The sequence below is a fragment of the Scatophagus argus genome, chromosome 5, assembly GCF_020382885.2.
Source record: "Scatophagus argus isolate fScaArg1 chromosome 5, fScaArg1.pri, whole genome shotgun sequence".
In the NCBI taxonomy this organism is placed as follows: Eukaryota; Metazoa; Chordata; class Actinopteri; family Scatophagidae; genus Scatophagus; species Scatophagus argus.
Genome location: NC_058497.1, coordinates 3134103 through 3157148, shown reverse-complemented (window position 1 = coordinate 3157148; position 23046 = coordinate 3134103). Strand labels below are relative to the sequence as shown.

The window sequence follows — 23046 nt, the reverse complement described above, 5'->3', positions numbered from 1 at the left end:
GATTTTTACTTTGACACTGTGGTAGACTAATGAAAACTCTTCATACATATACATATTCCTGAATAAAATGTTGAATCGCGTTATCTTTTAACCTTTTACTGAATGATAATTCACAACTAAACTTCAAGAAGAACAAAACGGCTTCACTACTTCAGCACAAAACAGACTGGTTTGGTGTGTTGATGCAGTACATGTAGGGGACTGTTTTCATTCATTTCTGTTTTTTTGTAGAATCCCAAATGTATATTATGACAGAAACACTTAACGTAATCTATCTACCTAAGCAACTGAGATCCTGTTAAACACAGCGATTTCAGCTCCAGTAGAAAAGATGTGTTGAATTTGTATTTCAAGCCCATCTCAATAACAGCATTGCCTGAGGTGCATGGGCCAGTGGTCATGAATATGTAAGAGATGATTCCTGAGATGGAGGCTGGGATACAGCAGAGAGAGAGAGAGAGAGAGAGCTTCATTGCTCTGACTGTAAAACACATAAAGGTTTGATAGGATTCAACTGTACAGCAGTGAAATGAGCAGTGAGCAGGCGGCACTTTGCCTCAGTGGATTTTGGCTTGTGACATTTCCAGCTTGTTTTGGTGTCAGTGCAGGTACCTTTCAAAATAATAAAATGTCAACCTTAGGGAAAAAAAAAGCAAAGTAAAAAAAGGCATGGGTGAACATATGCTATTCCTCTGACCCAGACATTAACAAATGTCACCTTGTGGCTGTTTACTGTGTAGGAGTGCAGCTCTCACTGGCCTGACGGGTTACAAGGAAATGTTAAGGATGTGCTTGTGTGTTGGTGTAAGTACGCACTTATAAATCCTGGAAAACACACGTGATTCAGCTTGAATGCCACATATTACAGGGTAGGAGAGAAACTGATTTTATTTATTTTGGAATAACCGGTTCTCTACCATGTGCAGACTGTTGAGGTACAGCTACACCCTGCAAGGTGTGTGTCAAGTGATGGGTGGAGACAGCTTAAGGCGTTAGTTGATTACTTTTTCGTAGCTTTGCTACATCTTTTCACTGTGATTAAAATGTAAGAATTATAATTATGAAATATATATTAGAAAAGAATTGTACCCTCCAAAATATGTCAGTACTTCTTTAATATTCATATGAAGATAGGGCCTAGGTAATTAGTTTCCAGTACACTCACACATTCTCTATTGCAGTTGTATCGTCACAGAATTTCCCTCAAATCCTTTAATGTGTGTTCTTCTTCTGACTTCAACCAACTTCACACTGTACAGAAATGTCAGATGATTGGTAGGGCATAGCACAGCAGCGAAAATACAGCAAGTTATCTGTTCCCACTGAAATGTGACCAGATGTGTAGAGTTTTGACAAGTTAAAACTCAAAGCAAAACCTACATTTTTTGTCTGAAAGTTAACATTGTAATCAGCCTCAACCAGCAGAGGTCAGCTAACTTGGCATTTAAAACAGTGAGTGAATTAGCATGCTAGCAGATCATGTGCCAGCAGTGACTGACCAGTGTTCTGGACTACATGCAAATTTGTAGTGGTTGATGCAGGAGATCCAGCTTGGAGGAAGTTCTAGTCTTGACAGGAAATGATAAGAAGCACCTATGAGCACCTTAGCCTCACTGTAAATGAGAATGCTCCTGTTATTTTGCAGGAGCAGGCTGCTGCTCGTCACAGTGACTCAGATTCTTTGCTGTCCAGCTGCTATCACTATACTATTGTCAGTGGTAATGAACTGAAAAGAACACAAGCACAGTCTTGCACAGGTTGAGCTTTAAGACACGTGTATGCTTGAAACAAACAAGTTCATACATTATGGTAAGTTCAACAAAACAAGATAGTTCAGTCAAATTGATTATTGTCTGCTCATCCTTTGCTCTGAAATCTGTAGCTTTTTCTGGCTTTTCAATAATACATAGTCACATCTAACAATCTTGTGGCTTTAAGTTATTGAAAAAAAGTCAACTTTGTTTGTAAAATGGATCGATTTTTCTATGTTTGCAACTCCAAAGCCAACTTTAGCCCCATGTCAATAGATTAAAACTAATATGCTAACTTAATAATGAAGTGGATCCCATTTTTTGCACTCTTGGATTGAGCAATGATAAAGATAAATCATAACTGATGAAGAAGTTGAGAACCAGAAGAAGTTCTGCTTTGCCAGGGTACCTGGATCTGCAGAAGGCTGCGATTGCCTGGGGCTTATGGCGCATTTCATTCCACAGTTTCTGGGGCAAGATAAGATAAGAGAAGACAGACCTTTATTAGTCTCACAGAAGTCTCCCAGAAAGATGCTCATCTAAAGGGGAAACGGAGTCTTCATCAGCCCGGATTGCAATCCTGTCACGATAAAGAGATGTCAGTCTGCTGACCTCATCAGTTGGAGACTGTAGCAACTCAAACAAAAGTTAAAGTTTAGGTAGAGTGTGCAGGTTCATAGCAAAAAGCAACTATTCAATGACCACACAGCTAGCGAAGCTGTCTTCGTGTCTTCTATGAGCTCCTCCGTGAGCTTTGCGACCGTTACTTCCTGAGATATTTTTTAATTTAAGCCAACTATCTGTCACGTTTAGGAAGACTTCCCATGACCATGATGACATTCTTTTGAAACAGACTGGGTGACTTTCTAAATTGACTGGTGAAATGACTCTTTTTCTATCTTTTTGACTGCTACAGAGGTTCAATGGTATGGTTTGCTAAGCTTACTTTAGTTTTTCACTCACATACAGCTGCTGTAAGTCTAGTGTTGTAAAATGTAGTACTGCCAGTACTTTTTTAATTACATTTTTTTTTTAATCCTTAATAAATTTAGTTAAACCAACAAGGTGTTATAACAACTTCTTTTGAATTCTTTTCATTCAATTCAGGTCTGACATAAATTGACAAAAAGTTACGTTTTTAAAGTTATTGTAATTGTGTCTGTTTGCCACCCGGGCTGAGTTGATCTGAGGCCCAAGAACCACATTTTATTTCAGTGATTTGAGAGTTTTAGAGAAGATTGGTTTGAGAGAACCGGAGTACAGTGTGGAATGTGTGGCTCACTTAAAGTTGCCATTGCAGTGGAATCTGTGGTTTCAGTGGAAAAATATATCATCACCATGCCACTTACATGTGAAAATACATAGTACACATTCTCTTGTCCATTTTTCCCCTTGACTCACAGAGTAAACCTGATTAGCGTATGGTGAAGCAGTAGCACATAACTCTGTTACAAACCCACACTTTATTCCTCAGATGCAGTGGATAGTGAGAGTTTATTATTACTGATGCACATTCATTCCAAAAGGAAAAATACAAACCTCTTTGTATTTAACTGCTTATAAACCATATGGACCATTCTGATCATAGTTTTTCATTCTTTTATCGCTCTGTGTGTGTATTTCTGTCTGTCCTTAACTTCCATTTCTCCCTCTCTGCCTTCGCTCCATTTGTCTCAGTGAAGTTGCTGCTTTGCTTTCACATCACACCACACAGTCAGTGTGGGCACGATGCTGGATAAATCAATAGACTGAATGGAAAAAGCTGAAATGCTCTGCTGGAGAGAGGGGATGCTCAGGCACTCAAGGATGGACACAAATCCTTCCAAATCTCTCTCTCTCTCTCTCTCTCTCTCTCTCTCTCTCTCTCTCTCTCTCTCTCTCTCTCTCTCTCTCTCTCTCTCTCTCACACACACACACACACACACACACACACACACACACACACACACACACACATTTACCTACATACATACAAGATTTTTAGAACCAGCATAATAATAATGATGTTTATACTTCTTTTTCTAACAATTAAAACTGTATAAACCTAAAATATAATCAACATCATATTATTCTATCCTGCATGTTAGTAATGTTAGCATTTAGAAATATGGTTCTGTTTTGAATTTGATTTCCAAACGTGAAAATACCCAGACTTACTGAGTGCATATGCTAACAAGTTTCCTTCATACTTTAGTTCTTAACCACAGGCAACATAAGTAACATGAGTCGACTGTAACATAGGGACAGTCACTTTCACTACCTGAAGTCACAAACATCACTTTAGCTAATTATCATCAATTCTGTGAGTAAATTGAAGACTGCCCAAAATTAAACTTTTGGCTGCTGAAATGTTTGAACCTCCGAAAAACCTCCACGTGTACTTGCTGTCACATGAGACCGACAGACCGGCAGGAGAAGTCAAAGGCTTTTTTCATGATTCAGCAGAATGTAACAGTTGGACTGAAATACTTAGCAATATTTCAGTGGAAGTTTGAGATTTTGGGAAATAAGAGTTCTTGTGAGATGTAATTATTAATAAATCTTGAATATTGGCCCTTTATATTAATCTAACCAGTATATTAATCTAATTCTACAGTGCCAGACAAGATGAATGGTGGACATGCTGCTCAGCTCTCTGAATTCCAGTCTGACTTCTTTGTTCTATGTGAATTTATAGCTTTCTAAAGCTGCCTCCTGCGGACTTCTCTCTCCTGATTTTCTCTCTCTTTAACTCCCTGATGGCCTTTTATCTGTCTTTGTCTCTCCTTCATTTTTCTCACTGTCTTTTATTTTATTTTGTTTTTTTAATCTCTCTCTCCTCGGGGTGTTGCTGTTAAAACCTTGGAACAGGGTGGTCCAAATTAATCCAAAGTAAAATAATGAAGCTGATCGGCTCTCTGTCAGTTTGAACTGACTCACAATCACAAAATAAATTTCCGGCTGAGAGAGAGAGAGAGAGAGAGAGAGAGAGAGAGAGAGAGAGAGAGAGAGAGAGGGATGAGACGGAAATGGAACAGGGTGAGAATATGTAAACTGTGACAGTGTAATTAGGAGTTCAGAGCAGAGCCTTAATAAGGATAGGGCCGATTGATTCACAGAGAGGGAACCAGACATTCTTCTGCTTTTAGACTATAGGTTGAAATGAAATGTGGAGATAAAACAGAGTCTAATGTGGCTGGACGATGTTTAATTTCAAAGGTCTTGCATAGAGGAGAAACAGACTGCATGTCCTTCATCATCTCTAACAATGAAAGTCTGGCCAGGTAGGTTACATAATATAGTTTTTTACTAAGGACTGGTCGAGCCAATTATCAGTCATTTTAGAGGTTTAAATTACACACTGGCGGTCTGTAATGAAAGTGGGACATGAGAAGACATTTTCCAGAATTTGAGCTTTCATGACCCAGAAATCAAGTAACATGATGTCAGTGAACTACACACCCCTCTGAACTAAACTCACTCTTTGAGGATGATAAAGCCATAGACAGCGTGTGTTTCAGCCATGAGTCATCATTGGGAAGTCCAGCTGCCTCTGAAAGGAGAACTTCTTTACTGCTTTTGTATTTTCCCTTTCTGTTTGTAACAATCGATTTCAGTAATGGTTTTTAGCTGTGGTTTGATTGTATAATCTACTCATTTTCATTTCAGACCTACACTTCATATCATTATATCTTGGAAGTGAATGTGCCATCCGAGCACGCGGTCAGGGTGAAAAGGCTGCTTTCACGTGGAGGGATGAGACATACTAATCACACACCTTTATTCAGTCTATCTGTGTAGATATATACGGAACCTTGCCTGGTTTGGCAATTGACACCAGGAGTTATGAAAAGAGTGAAACAACAGCATTTCAGAGAGGTTTCCACCCCTCTTACTTGCACACCTCCACACAGCTGACCAGTTGCTGCTTGAAGTGAGTGTAGTTGTTGGATTGTCAATTTTGGGACATTACAAAAATGAATGGACGCAGACCCCCAGTTCTAATGTCAGAACGCTCTGAGCCCATCCTTTCTTAGTAAACACCGATATATTTGAACTCCATACCCCAGGTTTCTAAAAAAGACCTTTGGTTAATTAGGAAAGTTAGGAAAGTAGTAAAACAAGAATAAAACAAAATGTGATCATTTGTTGATCCTCCCTGACATAAACTCAATTGAAAATACTACATAAACAATATATTTAATGATCAACCTCATTCTGAATTTGATCCCAGCAGCACATTTCAGACAAGTTGGGACAGGAGCAATGAAAGACTGTGAAAGTCGTGTGCTGTTCAAAAAACATGTGCGTGGAACGTTCCACAGATAAACAGGGTCATTGGTAACAGATGATGGTATTATGATTGGATATGAAAGGGACATCCTCAAAAGGCTCAGTTCTTTGTAGGCAAGTATGGGCTGTGGTTCACCACTTCGTGAAATACATGATTGCATAAAGGATATTACTACATGGGCTCAGGAAGACCGAGTTGTTCTGTTGTTCATTTGCACAATTGCACAATTGCATTGTGTTTTCACTTAGATTTTACATGGTGTCCCAGCTTTTTTTGGAATCCATGACTTGGAAAATTGACCTTGTTGTATAAAATCAGTTACCCTTTGATATAGATTTAGATTTTTTTCATTGATCACTGTTTTGCATATGCAAAAATTCTTGCAATGACACATAATTTAGAAACGTCACAAAATCGTGTTTATTCAGTGTATACATCGCTCCACATACAGCCTATGCATCATGTCATTACTGTGTGTGTCTATGGTGTGAAATTCATTTGCTGCGGTTCAAATGGAAATCTGAGTCACTTATCAGAAAATCTAAAGCATGACCCCAGGACTGTACTCAAAAGATGTCCCAGTTTCCTCTTCATTTGCTCTTTCTATCAGACGCACATAGAGGAATGAGATATGCTCAAGTCCTCCGCTCAGTCTGGTTTGCATGCTTGTAATTCATAACAGATCAGAGCTGTGCTCCTTCTAGGAGCCAGCCTCCTAATATATTTGTAATGACAATCGAGACGTGCTCTCCCCCTGTTTCTCTCTCTCTCTTTCACACACACGCACACACACAGAGTTTTGTAGCCCACTGGGAGTCTTTTTAAGTCTGGATGTTTAATGTTATCTGAGTCAGCTGTCGAGCTGTTTACTACTGGGATATTAGACGGTAAGATCAGAAAAAAACAGAAAATCATCATCAGGACAGTCCAGATAACCAGAGTCACTTCATCTTATCTACAGCCTTGCTGCTGTGAGGACAGTGCTGTTCAGCTTTCACTCCACATGTGACAACAGTGTCCCCAGAGCAGAAAAAAAAACAAAAAAATCAGGACTTCCTGCATGACACAAGACCCTTGTCGGTTCAACAATGTCTTTATGTCTTCCAAAAATGAGGAAAATATCATGAGATGCTTGAATATTTGGGGGGGGGGGGGGGGGGTATTTTTTTTTGTCAAGCTTTGTGTGATGTCATAGAATTCATTCTTCAGTGACAGATGAAGCCTGTAAGTCAGTTCCAAGTTGGAGCTGCAGAGAAACAAAACCTTCACAGCTTGTTACCAGATTGGCTGCCTGTGAAACATTCAAGATTTTGATATGAATGATGAGTATCTAAATTAACTCTGTGTCCTCTGCTTCTCCAGAAACTCTTTGGCAGCCACGAACCTTCGTCTGTTCAGCTCTGGGTCTCCTACAACCGCCAGCCAATGAAAGCTGCCCAGTTTATGACCCGACATCCAATCACAGTGAGTTTCTTTTGCATGCACAAAGCAGTGATCCAGAAAATGAATAATTTCTGAAAGTCTTATCAATAGACTAAATGTTTAAATGATGCTGGAGTGAGGCTGGATGTCAGAACTTTTCAGTCTACACAGAAATGCTTAGAAGGCCTTAATTTGGGGCAAGTGGTCTTCAGTTTAAAGCCTTTTGACCTCTCAGTCAAAAGTCCAGTTGACCCAACTTAAGCTCTTCTATACAAGATGACCTGGATGACTGAGAATCTACACAGAAATGTTTATGTTGTGAAGTAGCAGAAGTCTATATGGAATGTCTGATCAGTTTCATAATCTTGTTGGTTCAGTCTTTAATCACATTATTTTTTGGATTTAAGCTATTTTAACTGAATGTCAATGTATATGGACAACATTTAACAATTTTGGCTAAATTATTTCACAAAGCATTGGGCCTCATGAAAGATCATGTTCCTTTTCCTGTCCTAAACCTATTTTTCCTTTACCTGTGAAGTTTGCCTTTGCGACTCTTCCAAGTCCGATTCAGAAACGCACTCTTAACTGGAAAAGGTTGTAAATTTCTCATTTCGACATGGACAAATGAAATGTTTGTGTGGAGGCGTATTTGAGATTTTATCCTAAACATACAAAAAACTGCCATATACATCTACAGTTCTCCCTCACTATACGTCATCTGAAGTGAAGTTAGACTCTAAAAAACTTTCTTTTTTTTTTTTTTTTTTTTAAACTAAAGCTGTCTATGAACATTACACCAATAGGTCAAACAGAAGATGATCTTGGACAGAGACCTTCATAAAGACTCAGAAACAGTTGTCAAACAGAGAGAAAACACCATTCAGTAAATTGGCAGCCAGGATATGATGAGCAGAATATTCATTTAGCATTAAGTTGTCTTCAAGCTAGGACTGAGCTTTTGTAAAATATGCAGCTTTATAAGGAGTTAGACCCCAGAGTTAGCCCGGTAATCAAGATTGCGGTCTATCAGCTTGTTATGCCGATTTTCATCACATCCCCAGATCTGCTTCACTAATGTCTGTTTCAGTACACTATGGATTACTCAACATCAGCAAGCTGCATATGAACAGTTTGGTTCCCATTTCTGAAAGTGTGACACAGTCAACTTCTCCATTTCAGTAGAAGAACCGTCCACATTACATCATATGAGTCTGTGTTTCCACTGTGATATCCAGTCTTTTCACAATGTGCCCAGTCATTTTATTGTGTCCTCAGTCTACTCAGGCAGTAGGTCAGTGAATTAAAGATGTCCTCCTCTCTCTCCCACCTCTTTCTAACAGGAGTACTACATAGCAGATGCGTCAGAGGACCAAGTGTTTGTCTGTGTGAACCACCTGAACAATGTCACACATCTTTACATCTCAGACACACAGGGCCTGTCCTTCTCTCTGTCATTGGAGAATGTTCTGTACTACAGCCCTGAGGGCTCCGGCAGCAAAACGCTGATCAGGTACTGCACAGACACACCCGCACAAGTACCCTAAATCACAAGTTTTGCTCATGATTATGGATGGACTGTAGTATTCTCCGTTTCTGTGAGAGTACAGAATATAATTACCAACCACAAACCCATCTTAGGGGATATCGAGGCCAGTCTGCCTGTAACTGGGGATTGACCATGCACCTCCCATTTAGCTGGGGGGGGGTTGGGTTCTGCTCCCCTATTTTAACCTTAACTACTAACCCAAAAATCAGCTGTTTTCCATTTGAGGACTGATTTTGTTCCCAGTTGCACCAGCTGTCGCCAATTAACTGGTCCTGAGTATGAAACGCGTCCCTGAAAGTAGTTGAAGTCTTTCTCTGTCTCTGTCTCTTTCTCTCTCTCTCTCTCTCTCTCTCTCTCTCTCTCTCTCTCTCTCTCTCTCTCTCTCTCTCCCTCTCCCCCTCACAAACACAAACACACACACACACATACACACACATTATCTAGCATTTATCAAAAAACCTGTTGGACTGGTTGGAAACAAAAGTTTAGTGAGAACTCACTATTAGTGAAGTACCAGTGTCACCAGAAATGCATAAAAGCCTTTGTCAGGAACACTGAATCAGTCAGTGTTCTGTAGCAAACTGTATGATTTCCTGAGTTTATCTGTGGTGCAAGGTGTACTCAGATTTCTTACTTCAATAAGAGCACTATGACAGTAATTGTCCTAGATGTACTTACTGCTGCTTATCCTCTGCTTTGCTTATCCCATTACCACTTCCTGGGGGATCCTGAGGTTTTCCCAGGTCAGATGGGATATACAGGTCTCTGCACTGATGTGCTTATTTGGGCTCATAATATCCAAGGAGTTCTGTTTTTATGTCGCACTGCACACCAAGCAGATGACATGAATGAGCATCTCATCTCAATATGATATATGATATATCGTATTATATACATATTATACCAAATTGATCACACCTTAGGGTGGACTGTCACCCTGTGCAAGCTCCACACACTTTCCTTTGTTCTTCTGTCAGCGAATGATGACTGTGAATGGTTCCACTTTTTTCTCATAACACCGTGTTTACATACATGATGTTTTGCTATTGGTGATGTCTGGTGGTGAAATTGACCCCTGGCACCTGACAGATCACCTGCCAAGTCATAGCAAAAAATTTGTGACTATCTAAAGAGATAAAAATACGGTCTAGTAGCTTTTTACCATTTTTGTTTTATTTGATAGTTATAGTTCAAAAGAGACAGGAAAGACAAAGGCTGACAGAGGTGGCAGCTGCTGTAAGGACACAGCCTTACATGGTACATGGTACATACTCTACCAGGAGACCACCAGGGTGCTCAGCAACAAGTGCTCTGACATTAACTCAGTAGGCTCATTCTAGCAGACCCATTTCAGTGACAACTGAGCAAACAACATCAACTGTTTTCAAGGTCAAGAATGAACTATCATGCTTATTATATATGCAGCTAGATACATTTCCTGTTTGCTCCTGTTGTCTTTGTAAGTCATGAATCATGCCATCAATCCTGTTGTCTCAGCATATAAAAATGCATCTGTTGTGTACCTGGAGGTCAAAATAAGCAATCTGCAGGCTTGCAAGTAATTGATTTGTTCCCCTAGCAACCTCAGGAACTGACAGGATGACCTCTTGTTCCCATTTCAAATGCCTGATAACACAGCTAATACAAAGGCTTTGTAAATACAGAGCCCTGCCCTGGCTCTGTATTTATCTAATAACTAATCCAATAACTTATCTAATAAAAGAAAATCTGTTGATGTGATGCCACAGCTTTGTCCGAACTCTGAGCTCCATTTACAATGTTCCTCTCCGTAATCAAATCAGGAAGGTCCTGTGTTGTTTTGGCCAAACCGGTCACAGAGTGTAGGCTCAGGTGTTTTCCTGGGACTGAGGATTCTTTCTGTTTATTTGAAACTATGTCTTCTGTTAATGAAATTAGCTGCAGATCCCCGTCCCTTCTGTTTATGTCAGCACAAAAGTCCTTGTGCTTGACAGAGTGGTTGAAATGTGTGTTTTGGATGTGTTTTTGTTTTTTTTTGGGTTTTTTTTTTTTACGTAATTTCTGGGCAATAAAGTAAAGCTTCCTGTTTTAATCTGCTGTGTGGAAACCTGCCTCTTGCAGCTGTAATTTCAAAATGCTGATGCTTTTAGTTCATCTGTGCCCTCCAGTGTTCTTGAGCCAAGTGAACAAAAACACACCCAGGGAAGATCAACGATTTTCAAATTTATGCACGAAATGAGTCAGCAAATGTTATTAGGCATAAAGAATGAGCTGGAATTACAATACTTTTATTCTAAAAATCAATTGTGTCATATAAAAATGAAGCCTGTAATCTGAAATGTTTTTCCTGTTCCTGATGATGATGATGATGATGTATCCCCTCTCTATTTCAGGTACTTTGCCAATGAGCCTTTTGCAGACCTGCACCGTGTGGAGGGGCTGCGAGGAGTCTTCATCGCCACGCTCATCAATGGCTCCGTAAGTGAAGACAACATGCGATCTGTCATCACTTTCGACAAGGGAGGGACATGGGAGCTACTTCAGCCTCCTGCTGCCGACAGCCTGGGAGGAACTGTTGACTGCCAGGTACGCCCCCCAAACCCTTGTCTTTACTGATTTTAGATCATCAGAAACTGTTGTCTATGTTATTATGGTGGATATGAGTGAGTTTGGTATCTTATTGCCTTGTGAAGTCTGTTCCATAGTTTTTTTCTTAGCTACTATACGCATGTTTTCACCCAGCTGTGCCGCTGTAAAGAGTGTGTGACCACAGCTTCCGAACAATGTGGAGATGCTGTAGATTAGGTTTTGCAGGTTTGGTTTTGTCTTTGTCAGAAGCAGAAACTATGGTTCCATTACTATTCTTGGGATTTTTCAGACAGGGAAATTAAAAATGCTGGTACCCTGTATTTAGTGTTTTCATCCATCATTCACAACTAAATTGCTAAATCCTACAATTTCGTGATCACAGATTTCTTCTGTAATATTTCTCATTGAAAATCTTTTGATAATGATGGATTATAAGAAGCGAGCAGAACATTAGCAGACTGTGCTCTCCTTTGGTCCACCTCCATTCAGCTCAGCAAAGGTTGCTCTCTCCACCTGGCCCAACGCTGGAGCCAGCTGTTCAACATCCAGCTGAGAAGGATGCCCATTCTATCCAAGGAGTCTGCACCAGGACTCATCATGGCCACAGGTGGGCAACATTACTGATGAAGACTAGAATCTCAAAATGGTGAAAAATGCAGTTGAAATTTATGTGCTGGAGTCAAGTGAGCACCGAACTGCTTCATTTGAACTTCCATGTTTGACGATGGCACAAATCATGTTCATCATAAATGTATTGATGGCGGTTTGGCTTACAGATTTTTCACCTGAAACCCATCCTGAAGCATTTCTCTCGTTCTCTCTTTAAACTTTTTTGGTAATTGTGTCGGCAGACTTGGTAGGAATGTCTGTATAGGTCTCTTACAGTCAAGACCAATGAGACTTTGAGTACCATCTGTTAGAGGGTGATCTTACTGACAGAGTCACATGAGCCTGTTAGTTTTCAGCAACTTCCTCTTGTTCTGATTAAACAGATAAATTTGGTCTACGCAGGAAACAAGCAATACAAACCTACAAGCCCACATCTGTGGTGACTGAGCTGCATCTCTTATTAAATGTGTACATTTCCTGAATTGTCCAAATAACAGGAAATAACAGGAAACAGCTGCACTCTGCAGAAGGTGCTTGAAACTTCTTCTTTAGTGTGTCAGTGTTTTGAAGTTTGTTGCCACTATGAAAACCTGAAAATCAAACAAAAACAAATCACAACCAATGGCAGACCTGCTTCAACATGCTAAATTCCTCAAAGCAAGTTGAAATGAGAGCCTGCAGTTTGAAGCCTCTTTGCCTCCTCACAGCTGGTGAAAAGCATTGATTTGGTGGTGCTCTCCAGGGTCTAGGAGGACGCTTGCTCTGCATCCAGCCAGTCCCCCTAATTAAATTCTTATTGGATAATGAGCATGAGAGAGACAGAGAGGGGGGAGGACTGGCAATCGACGGCACCATTCGCTTCGTTATCGCTCTCAAACAGATGGGCTAATTACTGCTGCAGCACCCAGCGGGCACTCGACAGGTCAAACACACTCATGAGTACAGACTGGCGTATATATATATACATAGACAAACTGCGCAGACTTGTTTACGTACACAGCAACCTGAACAGACTGCTCATATATTCTTCAAAACGTTTGACCAATATGTTTTCTAATTATTACAAATATATATTAATACGAATATTATATGTTAGTACGGTGTATCATGCAGGACTAAAAGTTCTGCATATTCAACATTTGTTGTTACTCCAACAATAGCAGCATCCATTGAAGTTACATTTTTCTCTTAGGACTAGGATATAAAAAGCACAGAAAAGCATAAAAAACAGACAAAAGAACACCAGAAGGATTATATACATATGGCAATCAGCCACAGCATTAAAACCACCTGTGTTTTCAAGTAGAAAGCAGCTCTTTTCTTTTTTAAAATGCCCCCTTAGGTGAACATGTATATCTATCTCAACCCATCACACACAGGTAGCGAAATCTTTTCTTTAGTCAAATCGTGACTGTCTCCAACTACCACTCTTTTCTCAGAGTGTGTTTTCAACAAATGTACGTTCAGTTAATTAAAAGTACTAAATGGACGCATGCAGTTGTTCTACAGGCAACATAAAGCCGCCACTTTTCTCGTCAACAGAATGAATTGAGGTTTGTCCCTTGTTTAACAATCGATGGGAGGACATGCCCGAAAGTGAGAGAGAACTTGTAGCTTCCCTGTTTTTTATTTTTTATTTATTTATTTTTGGAGTAGCTCACAATATGACAACATAAAATAAAAAGATTTTTGTAATGATGTAAAGTCAACTTACAGAAATGAGTTAATAGAACAAGCTGGAATTATATCGTCAGTACTTAAACTGCTCCAAAACAACTGAGCTGTGATTACAACAATTCATTTTTAAGAGTTAAGTTAAATTTGTGAGATTGAGTGAGTCCAACTTTTTTTCAAGATATTCTGTTTTATAGTGAAACAGCTCAATTTCATTGCAACATTACATTACAACAGTAGATGATAGGGTTTGAAAAACGATATTTAAATGACTTCATTCATTATGCCAACATTAATAAGTGAGGCATATAGCAATGGAAAGTCAAGGACAGAGAGCACGTTGTTTTAGGTCTTGTCCATTTACTTAGACAACCCTGTTTTAGCTGTTAGAGTTACTCTTGTGCAATCATTATCAGAAACTGTCAACTACTCTGAGATCCAGTGGCATCACTGTGACATCAAGTCTACTCAAATCTTTTTTTTTTTTTTTCTTTTTCTTTTTCAGAGCACATTTAAAAACAACCCATAATCACCCAAGTGGTTTACGGAACAGATGAGAACAGGTGGCTAGAATCTCAAGAAACACTAAGATAAACCTCAGGGCGTGTAGCTCATGGGCACAAATGAAGAACACGTAACCAACAGTGACGACGGTTCTGTGTGATGATATTTAATGAGAGTCATTATCCCATTTTATCCAGCGAATGGGCGTAATTCACTTCAGATGTGTGTTAGAGCCCTTGACAGAGACACAACAACCATGTCACTACCATTTTAATCTGCACTTGTTGAAGAGATTCACCCTCTCAGACACTGATAATATTAATCATCCAGTCCATAACTTGGAAGTCCATGGATGGAAAGAAGAATGCACATTATAGATGTATGTGGGTTGTGTGTGTGTGCGCTAGTTGCTGCTCTAAGGAAAACAGAAAGTGATCCAGTTGCGACTGTAGCGTCAACAATAATACCACTTGGAATCTAGAAGGAGGAAAGTTGTCTGTTTCCACTTTAAGTCTTTTTAGCCATACTAAAGGGGTGTGCCTCTTGGATAGATTTGTGATTGTCCACACTGATATCTCAACAACTATTAGACTGACTGTGATGGAATTTATATACAGACATTCATGAATGGTACTGACTTTGGCGATTACCTGACATCTCTTCCAGCTCACCAGCAGCTCAACAGTTTTGCTTACTAAGCAACACATCTCAAAATCCGCTGGATGCATTTGTTCCACATTTGGTTCACATGTTAATGGTTTGCTTTACTAATGTCAGTTGACATAGCTGTAGACTCTTAGTCCTGTTACTTCTCTGAAAAATGATGCATTCTTGATTTCTTTGTGAATTGCCTGAGTCAGTCATCCCTGGTGATCTGCCTCATTATATAACAACGTACTGTCAAGGGAAAGTATCTGTCAGTACACACAAAGGCCATGTGCATGAAAAGATGCAGAATGCTATGGTTTGAGTTCTTGGATTACAGATTTTCCAAATGTGAAAGCAAAAACAGCGGTCACATCAAGTCTGTAATATTCAGGGAAAACCCCTGTAATATGTGTGTGTAAAATGTCTTTTTGTGCTCTGGTTGCAGGATCTGTAGGCAGGAACTTGGCCAACAAGCCTAATGTGTATGTATCCAGCAGTGCTGGAGCCCGGTGGAAGGAGGTCAGTACGCAATTTGACACAGATGACAAGAAAAACACAGTTTATAAAACTGTAAAAAAAAAAAATCCCAAGCAGCTCGTTTATCATAGCGACTTTTCAGCATGTCACAATGAATTTAATTCTGGTTCCTGTATACAGTATGTACCCATGCATTATGGACTTGTCTGTGCTTTTAGCTCAGACTGACATATTCTTGAAAACACATTGAGAAGCAGCTAAATGTGAGCATCAATTCAGAGTTTTTTTATGTGCTGTTGATACAACGTGTTATAAAGTGACAAGTAGAAGGTTTAGTTTTTTCACTGAAAACAGCTACTCAAACACTGAGCTGGAAAATGAGCTGGAGCTCCTTAGACCTTTTAACGGTTCCTACGATCTGAAAACGAGTTTTTATTGAGCTGTTCTCGTTTACAAATGACCAGTGAAGCAGTTTTCTTGGATGCAATTCTCAATCCAAAAATGTAAACACCCCAGAATTTGTATTTCAAAAGACCCACAGAAATGGATTCTTTGTTTTTTGCTAAAGAGTAAAGCCATACCTCTCCCAGGGAGGTGTGAGCATAAAATCTTACCAAATAAGGTAATCCTGCCCTTTTGACCTTTCTGCCTGAACAAAAATACATTTTCTTTCCTTAACTGATATTCCAATGGTTTACAGTTTAGAATAAACCACCACTGTGCCCTGTCGGTTTCAACAGGAATTGCATCAAGTACTAAATGACCTTTTATTGCCTGTTCTGATGGTTCACTGAATGTGCTTTCTGCTGTCTAGGCACTGGCAGGCCCTCATTTCTACACATGGGGTGATCATGGTGGTATCCTCATGGCTATTGCACAGGGAGGCGCCAGCACACATCTCAAGTAAGTTCAAATGACCTGTTTAAATGTATCTCTAGGACAGAAAACAAGATCTGAAATCAGCTCAGAAGCCAAATCTGTCTTTCAGTTGGCCCTACCTTAGCAGCATTAAACATATAACTCAGAGAGGCTGCTTTGTTACTCTATTTGAAATCTCCAAACAGCTTGAAGAAACCTGGGGAGTGAAGCACATAAACGGCACTTGGCCCAGTGGATGTTCTTTTTAGTCAGCAGAAGCAGGCTGTGTCAGTGTCAAGCACCTTGGTGTAGAAACAAAGTAACTAAATCTTCCCTCAGTAAATAGAGGGGTAATAAAACACCTGTTTTCCATCAGCACCACTGCTGGCTATTCATGTGGAGGTGATACTGTATATTAATTTGACAACAGCTGACCTTGTTTACAGCACAGATAGTTCCCTTTTCCTGGTTGCTCAGTAACCTGCTTTTACCTTCATATATTCAGATGTCAGCATAACGGGGTTATGTCTGTATAACCGGGGTTATCCCAACTATACCTGGCATATTCCTATGTTAGCCTCATTTCTTTTGTTCTGTTCTGTATGATAGTATCTTTATCCCTTTTTGCTCTTATTAAATAAAACAATAGATGGCTCATGGAGATTTTGGCAGAAGATTTTTGAAGTGATAATATCGATCAGCAATAGATGTTAAGAAACATCTGAAAAATTATTGTTTCTCGATTAACGAATGGCTTAAATACTGGCCATGTCCCTGTCAGATTCAGCACCAATGAAGGCGAGACATGGACCGAATTTCAGTTCTCAGACAGAGAGGTGTATGTTTATCAACTGCTGACTGAGCCTGGGGAGAAGAGCACCATCTTCACCATCTTTGGTTCCTACGCCGACCAGAGACACAGCTGGCTCATCCTGCAGGTCAACACCTCCGATGTTCTGGGTAGGTTTGAGAGTGAGAAGGAGGGAGAAGACAGAGAACTTTTATGTTTGTTGCTCCTAGCAACAACAGCTCCCAACAGCTATTTATATGTTTATGCTTTAGCTGTTACCCATCAAAAGGTTTTATTTATGTGGCGTTCCTAAATTTTTAAAATATTTTATCACTGCTGCATTAAATGATGTGTTATTTTTCGCCCGTTAGTTGACTCAATCAATAACAAGAGCCAAAACACTGTGTGGTGTTTGCATGGCATGGTGACACATTTATATGTGGCTGTAGCTATTGTTTCTGCATAGCTTGTTGCAACTGTAGCTAATAAAGCCTAAAGCCAGCAGTTTGTTCAGGTAACTGAGATGACTGCATTTAGTGAGGCTTATCTTAGAGAAGACACTGCAACTAAAGGAACAACAGTTTACTGAATCACTATGTCATGAAATTGAGAATAAATTTAGAATGTATCATTGGCATAAAAATATTTTGGTTGTATAATCAAAATGGCCAGCTTTGTGATGCAGTGTTTTGGCAGGTGTAAAATTTGTACACTCTAAATAAAAAGTATATACCAGATAATACCTGACAAGGTATCAGTCATCAGGAATTAAAAGACGATGTGAAGGCTAGAAGTCTTAATGTTAAATTATATTTACTGTTTGCTAACTGTACACAACGTTAATGGTTTTCCTTTTGTGATGGTAATGATTGTTCCAGGTATTAGTCAAACCCTCTGGTGTTATTTTTGAAATACATTTATGACTTTTGAAAAAATTGTCAGTGCATAAAAATATAAATGAATGTTTTTTTCCTTTGTAAATGACCACGGCATAAGCAGGATAATGCACAGAATCAGGATATAATCTGCTGCACGTCGGACACTTCGTTGAGCATTATCTCAAACATAAAACAGGAAGTGAGCTGAAGAAACCCTCTAAAATACTGCCTACATTTGTTAAATGAGCTACAATCAATAGAGTTAGTTACGTCACACGTGGTAGCCATGATGGAAGTGCAGTGGAATTACATGTATTCTCAAGAGTTTTTTGTTACTTCCTTAAGTCCTCTACAGGGCTGATGGAGAAAGAAATGAAAAACCGATTGACAAATGGACCACCAGGAACATTAGAAAGTAACTCTGAGTCAAATATCTGAATTTCTTCTTCTTTTTTTCTCTAGGTGTGCCGTGTTCCGAGGCTGACTACAAGCGCTGGTCTCCGTCAGATGAGCATGGTAACGAATGTCTGCTGGGCAGAGAGATAACATTTAAGAGACGCGCTCCCCATGCTACATGTTTTAACGGAGAGGAGTTTGACCGGCCCGTCACCATATCTAACTGCTCCTGCACACGCCAGGACTACGAATGGTTAGGACATATACACACATCACACAAAATACTTCAGAATTCATTTGATGGAGTATGATTTAGTTTTGATGAAAGATTATATTATAGTTTTGAGTCATTCTATATCCAAAAGGTCAAAGGTCTTCTATATATATATATATGTACACACACACACACACACTACCAGAGATAGTCACCTGGAATGGTTTTCAATTCACAGGTGTGCCTTGTTGAATTAGTTTGTACCATTTCTTGTCTTCTTAATTTGCTTTAGACCGTCAGTTGTGTTGTGCAGAGGAAGGGTGGGTACAGAGTACAGCCCTATTAGTGCTACTACTACCATATTATGGCAACAAACACTCAGTTAAGTAAAGAGAAAAGACTACTTTAAGAACATTACTTATAGAAGTGAAGGTCAGTCAGTCCAACAAATCTCAAGAACTTTGAATGTATCCCCAAGTGCAATCGCCAAAACCATCAAACGCTATGATGAAACTAGCTCTCTCATGAGGACTGTCCCAGGACAGGAAGATCAAGAGCTACCTCTGCTGCAGAGGGTAAATTTATTAGAATTACCAGCCTCACAAACCGCCAATTTACAGCACGTCAAATTAGAGCCCACATAAATGCTTCTCCGACTTCAAGTGGCAGGCATATTTCAACATCCACTGTTTAGAGGAGACTGCATGAGTCAGGCCTTCATGGTCGAATTGCGGCATTAAAGCCATTACTTCAGAAGAACAACAAGCAGAAGAGACTTGCTTGGGCCAAGAAACACAAGGAATGGACCTTAGATTAGTGGAAAACTGTCCTTTGGTCTGTTGAGATTTTTGGTTCTGACCGCTGTGTCTTTGTTAGACATAGAGAAGGTGAACAGACGGTTCCTGAATGTGCAGTTCCCACTCTGAAGCATAGAAGAGGAGGTGTAATGGTGTAAGGGTGCTTTGCTGGTGATACAGTTGGTAACTTAGTCAAAATTGAAGGCAGACTTAACCAGCATGGCTACCACAGCATTTTGCGGCGACATACCATCCTATCTGGTTTGTGTTTAGTGGGACCATCATTTGTTTTCAACAGGACAATGATTATAAACACACCTCTAGATTATGTATTATCTATTTGTCCAAGAAGGAGAGTGATGGAGTGCTGCATCAGATGATCTGGGCTCCACAATCACCTGATTTAAATCCAACTGAGATGCTCTGGGATGAGTTGAACCAGAGAGTGAAGGAAAAGTAGCCAATAAGTACTCAATACCTCTGGGAACTCCTTCAAGATTGTTGAAAAACCATTCCAGGTTGACTGCCTCATGAGACTGATTGAGAGAGTGCCCACAATGTGCAACGCTGTCATTACTGGCTACTCAGAAGAATCAGTAATATAAAACATATTCTGGGTTATTTAACACATTTTTTGTTGACCACATCATTTCATATTTGTTCTGTCGGTATGTCTTTAGTATTAATATACAATGTTGAAAATTATTTATTTTAAAAATAAGGAAAAACCATAGAATAAGAAGGTTTGTCCAAAACTGGTAGTATGTGTGTGTGGGTGTGTATGGACAGCAGGAAACTACCTGCCTGTTTGATATTAAAGATGGATGACACTGGCCAGCTGAAGATTTAACTCTTAATTAAATTTCAGTGCTGGCAAACTGATACATTGTTCTAAGCCTACTCTGCACATTTTTATTGCTCCTTGAGCTCCCATCACAGCTCATAATGAGTCTGCTTTAAATGCACAGCACGCGCTGCCATTCATCTCTGGGCAGAAGCTAACTGCCTGTGATGTTTTTCCTCACTTTGTTTACTCTCCAAACCTGTCTTACTTGTCCTCCTCCCAGTGACTACGGCTTCAAGCTGAGTGAAGACTTGTCCCTGCAGGTGTGTGTGCCTGACCCTGAGTTCTTAGGTGATCTCTATGCTCCTCCAGTGCCGTGTCCTGTCGGTACCACCTACCGCCGCAGCAAAGGGTAAGGCTGTTGCCTGGACTTGACAGTGCAGAAATGTGCAGCCGTGGACTCTTTTGTGTGGTCATCTGCAGCACAAGTGTATTCATGTGTATATGAGTAAATGGTGAGCTTTAATCCTTTTCATTTTATTGACCTTTATTCCAGTTTTATCCAGTATTTTCAAGTTTAAGTTTTAAGCCCTTTCCTTGTATTTATCACATATTAATTAGGACCTACACCATCACCTTTTATCATTTGATCAATAGTTATTACTTGAGATTCAAACCATCCTTTGTCCTCCTTGGGTTATTAATGCTGCTGACAGAACTGCCGTTGCTGTCATTAGATATATTTGGTGAGAGCACCACCAAGTGTCGAAGTGAAGAATACTCTTTGTGTTCCTGCTGCAGCTACAGGAAGGTACCGGGAGACAGCTGTAGTGGAGGAGATGTGGAGTCCAGACTGGATGGAGAGATGCTGCCTTGTCCTGTGGGAGGTAAGCCTGCACCTTAGTAAATAATTCGTCATGGCACATTTGACTGACTGGGAATCACTTGAGAAATGTTCTTAAATGTTACTCCTACACTTTGCTTTAAGTAAGAGCAAGTAGCTTGGTAAATGTGTCTTTTTTTCTTACTATCAGGTAGAGCTTTTTTACTCCTAAGTTGTCTTTTATTGCAATCTTATGTGTAGATCTTGACTCCTGAGCTCCATAAGTGAGGAACAATTATATCTTATTAAGAGATTATTTTTCTCATTGATATGTTTGGGAGGATGGTTAAGTAAGCGTAAATCTGTAAATCAGTCATAAAATGACCTGGAAGACTTCCCTCTCTGAATTCTCTTATACAACTGCATTTTAAAAAATAACATCAGTATCATAAATTAAAACAAGTTGAAATCTCTGAAACAATGTTGGTTTACTACACAGATAGAAACTTAAGAAAGTAAAAACAGTTTTATATGATTAGTATGTAGGCCGGCATTGTATATACGTGTCTTTTCCCACCATCGTGACTCCTATGCTCTTTCAGAGAGTAACGAGTTCATCCTGTACGCTGTGAGGAACTCCATCCACCGCTATGACTTGGCTACAGGCACAGACCAGGCCCTGCCTCTTGCCGGTCTCAGAGAGGCTGTGGCTCTGGACTTTGACTATGATAGGAACTGCCTGTACTGGGCTGACATCTCGCTGGACACCATACAGGTTGGTGAGAAATTCTACCGACAGTAGATTTTCTTTGACCGGTTCAACAGTTTGTTTAGTGTCCAAACACAGAGCTTGTTGATGTGAGTGCAGAGACGCAACTCAGCCTGAAATGTTTACTCGTGAGCAAACCAAAAGCATTCAGCATGTTGCATGTTATTTGTTTACCAAGGTTTACCTGTTGTTGTCCTGTTTCCTTCAGCGGTTGTGTCTCAACGGCAGCACAGGTCAGGAGGTTGTAGTGAGGAAAGACCTGCAGAACGTGGAGGCTCTGACCTTTGACCCTATCAGCAGACTGCTGTACTGGGTTGACGCTGGAGCACAGAAAATTGAGGTATACACATGTATGAGTGTTTGTGTACAGAAATCAGGCAACCACCAAATTTAAAAGTTCCAGTCCTTGTACATTCTGTACTGCACTTACTGCAGTCAGTACTTAGGAGACAAGTACAGTTCATAAATATTGGAGTTTTAATGCAATATGATTTTTAATTTATTTGTTAAATGACTTGTTTTCTGCGTCAGTCTGCCAACAGTCAGACATAGCAACTGAGTTCATTACTTTCCTTTTTAGGACGGGCTTTAGTGGAGGGTAATTATTTTGTTGTGTATTTATTGTATAGATATTTAACTCCTTATTTTAAAATGAAGCTGCCCTATTTTCAGATTTTTTCTGAATAATCTGCATATTCCCCATACTTCATACAAAAGTTCATAATTATGAGATCACTTGAATAACTCTTGACTCTGTGAATAAGCCAGCACTTGTGCAGGTTTGGGTTTAAGGATTTGATGCTCTGACGTTTGCTCTGATACATTTGAAACCAGTTTTGAAGAACTGAAAAATTGTGTTTGTCTGTGTCTGTGTGTTTGAGCCCATCATTTTATGTGTGCAAATGCAGGTTGTCTCATCTCGTCTCATTTTCTACCGCTTACCTGGGTTCGGGTCGTGGGTGCAGCAGTGGTTGGAACATAGATTTACTGGTAAATTGGGAGTTTTGCCTTTTGGCTCAGCTCTCTCTTCACTACAACAGACCGGTACAGCGTCTGCATCACAGCAGACGCTGCCCCAATCTGTGTGTCAATTTCCCGCTCCATTTTGCCCTCACTCGTGAACAAGACCCCAAGATGCTTGAACTCCTCCACTCGGGGTAGCAATTCTCCTCTGAACCAGAGTAGGCAATCCTCCCTTTTCTGGCTTAGAATAATGGCCTCAAACGTAGAGGTGATGATCCTCATCACAGCCACTTCACACT

General features: G+C 39.9%; 1 protein-coding gene across 2 annotated transcripts in view; it reads left to right on the top strand.

Annotated features, from left to right (window-relative positions):
• sorl1 (sortilin-related receptor, L(DLR class) A repeats containing) overlaps positions 1 to 23046 on the top strand; it is an 81094-nt gene that overhangs the window by 36568 nt on the left and 21480 nt on the right. For both annotated transcript variants that reach the window (XM_046388348.1, XM_046388347.1), the window contains exons 7-18: positions 7387 to 7488; positions 8790 to 8959; positions 11368 to 11560; positions 12053 to 12170; positions 15444 to 15517; positions 16290 to 16378; positions 17115 to 17293; positions 18464 to 18650; positions 20476 to 20604; positions 20994 to 21079; positions 21618 to 21790; positions 21993 to 22124. In XM_046388348.1, the coding sequence (XP_046244304.1) occupies positions 7387 to 7488; positions 8790 to 8959; positions 11368 to 11560; positions 12053 to 12170; positions 15444 to 15517; positions 16290 to 16378; positions 17115 to 17293; positions 18464 to 18650; positions 20476 to 20604; positions 20994 to 21079; positions 21618 to 21790; positions 21993 to 22124 (1632 nt within the window). The remainder of the gene's footprint in view (positions 1 to 7386; positions 7489 to 8789; positions 8960 to 11367; positions 11561 to 12052; positions 12171 to 15443; positions 15518 to 16289; positions 16379 to 17114; positions 17294 to 18463; positions 18651 to 20475; positions 20605 to 20993; positions 21080 to 21617; positions 21791 to 21992; positions 22125 to 23046) is intronic.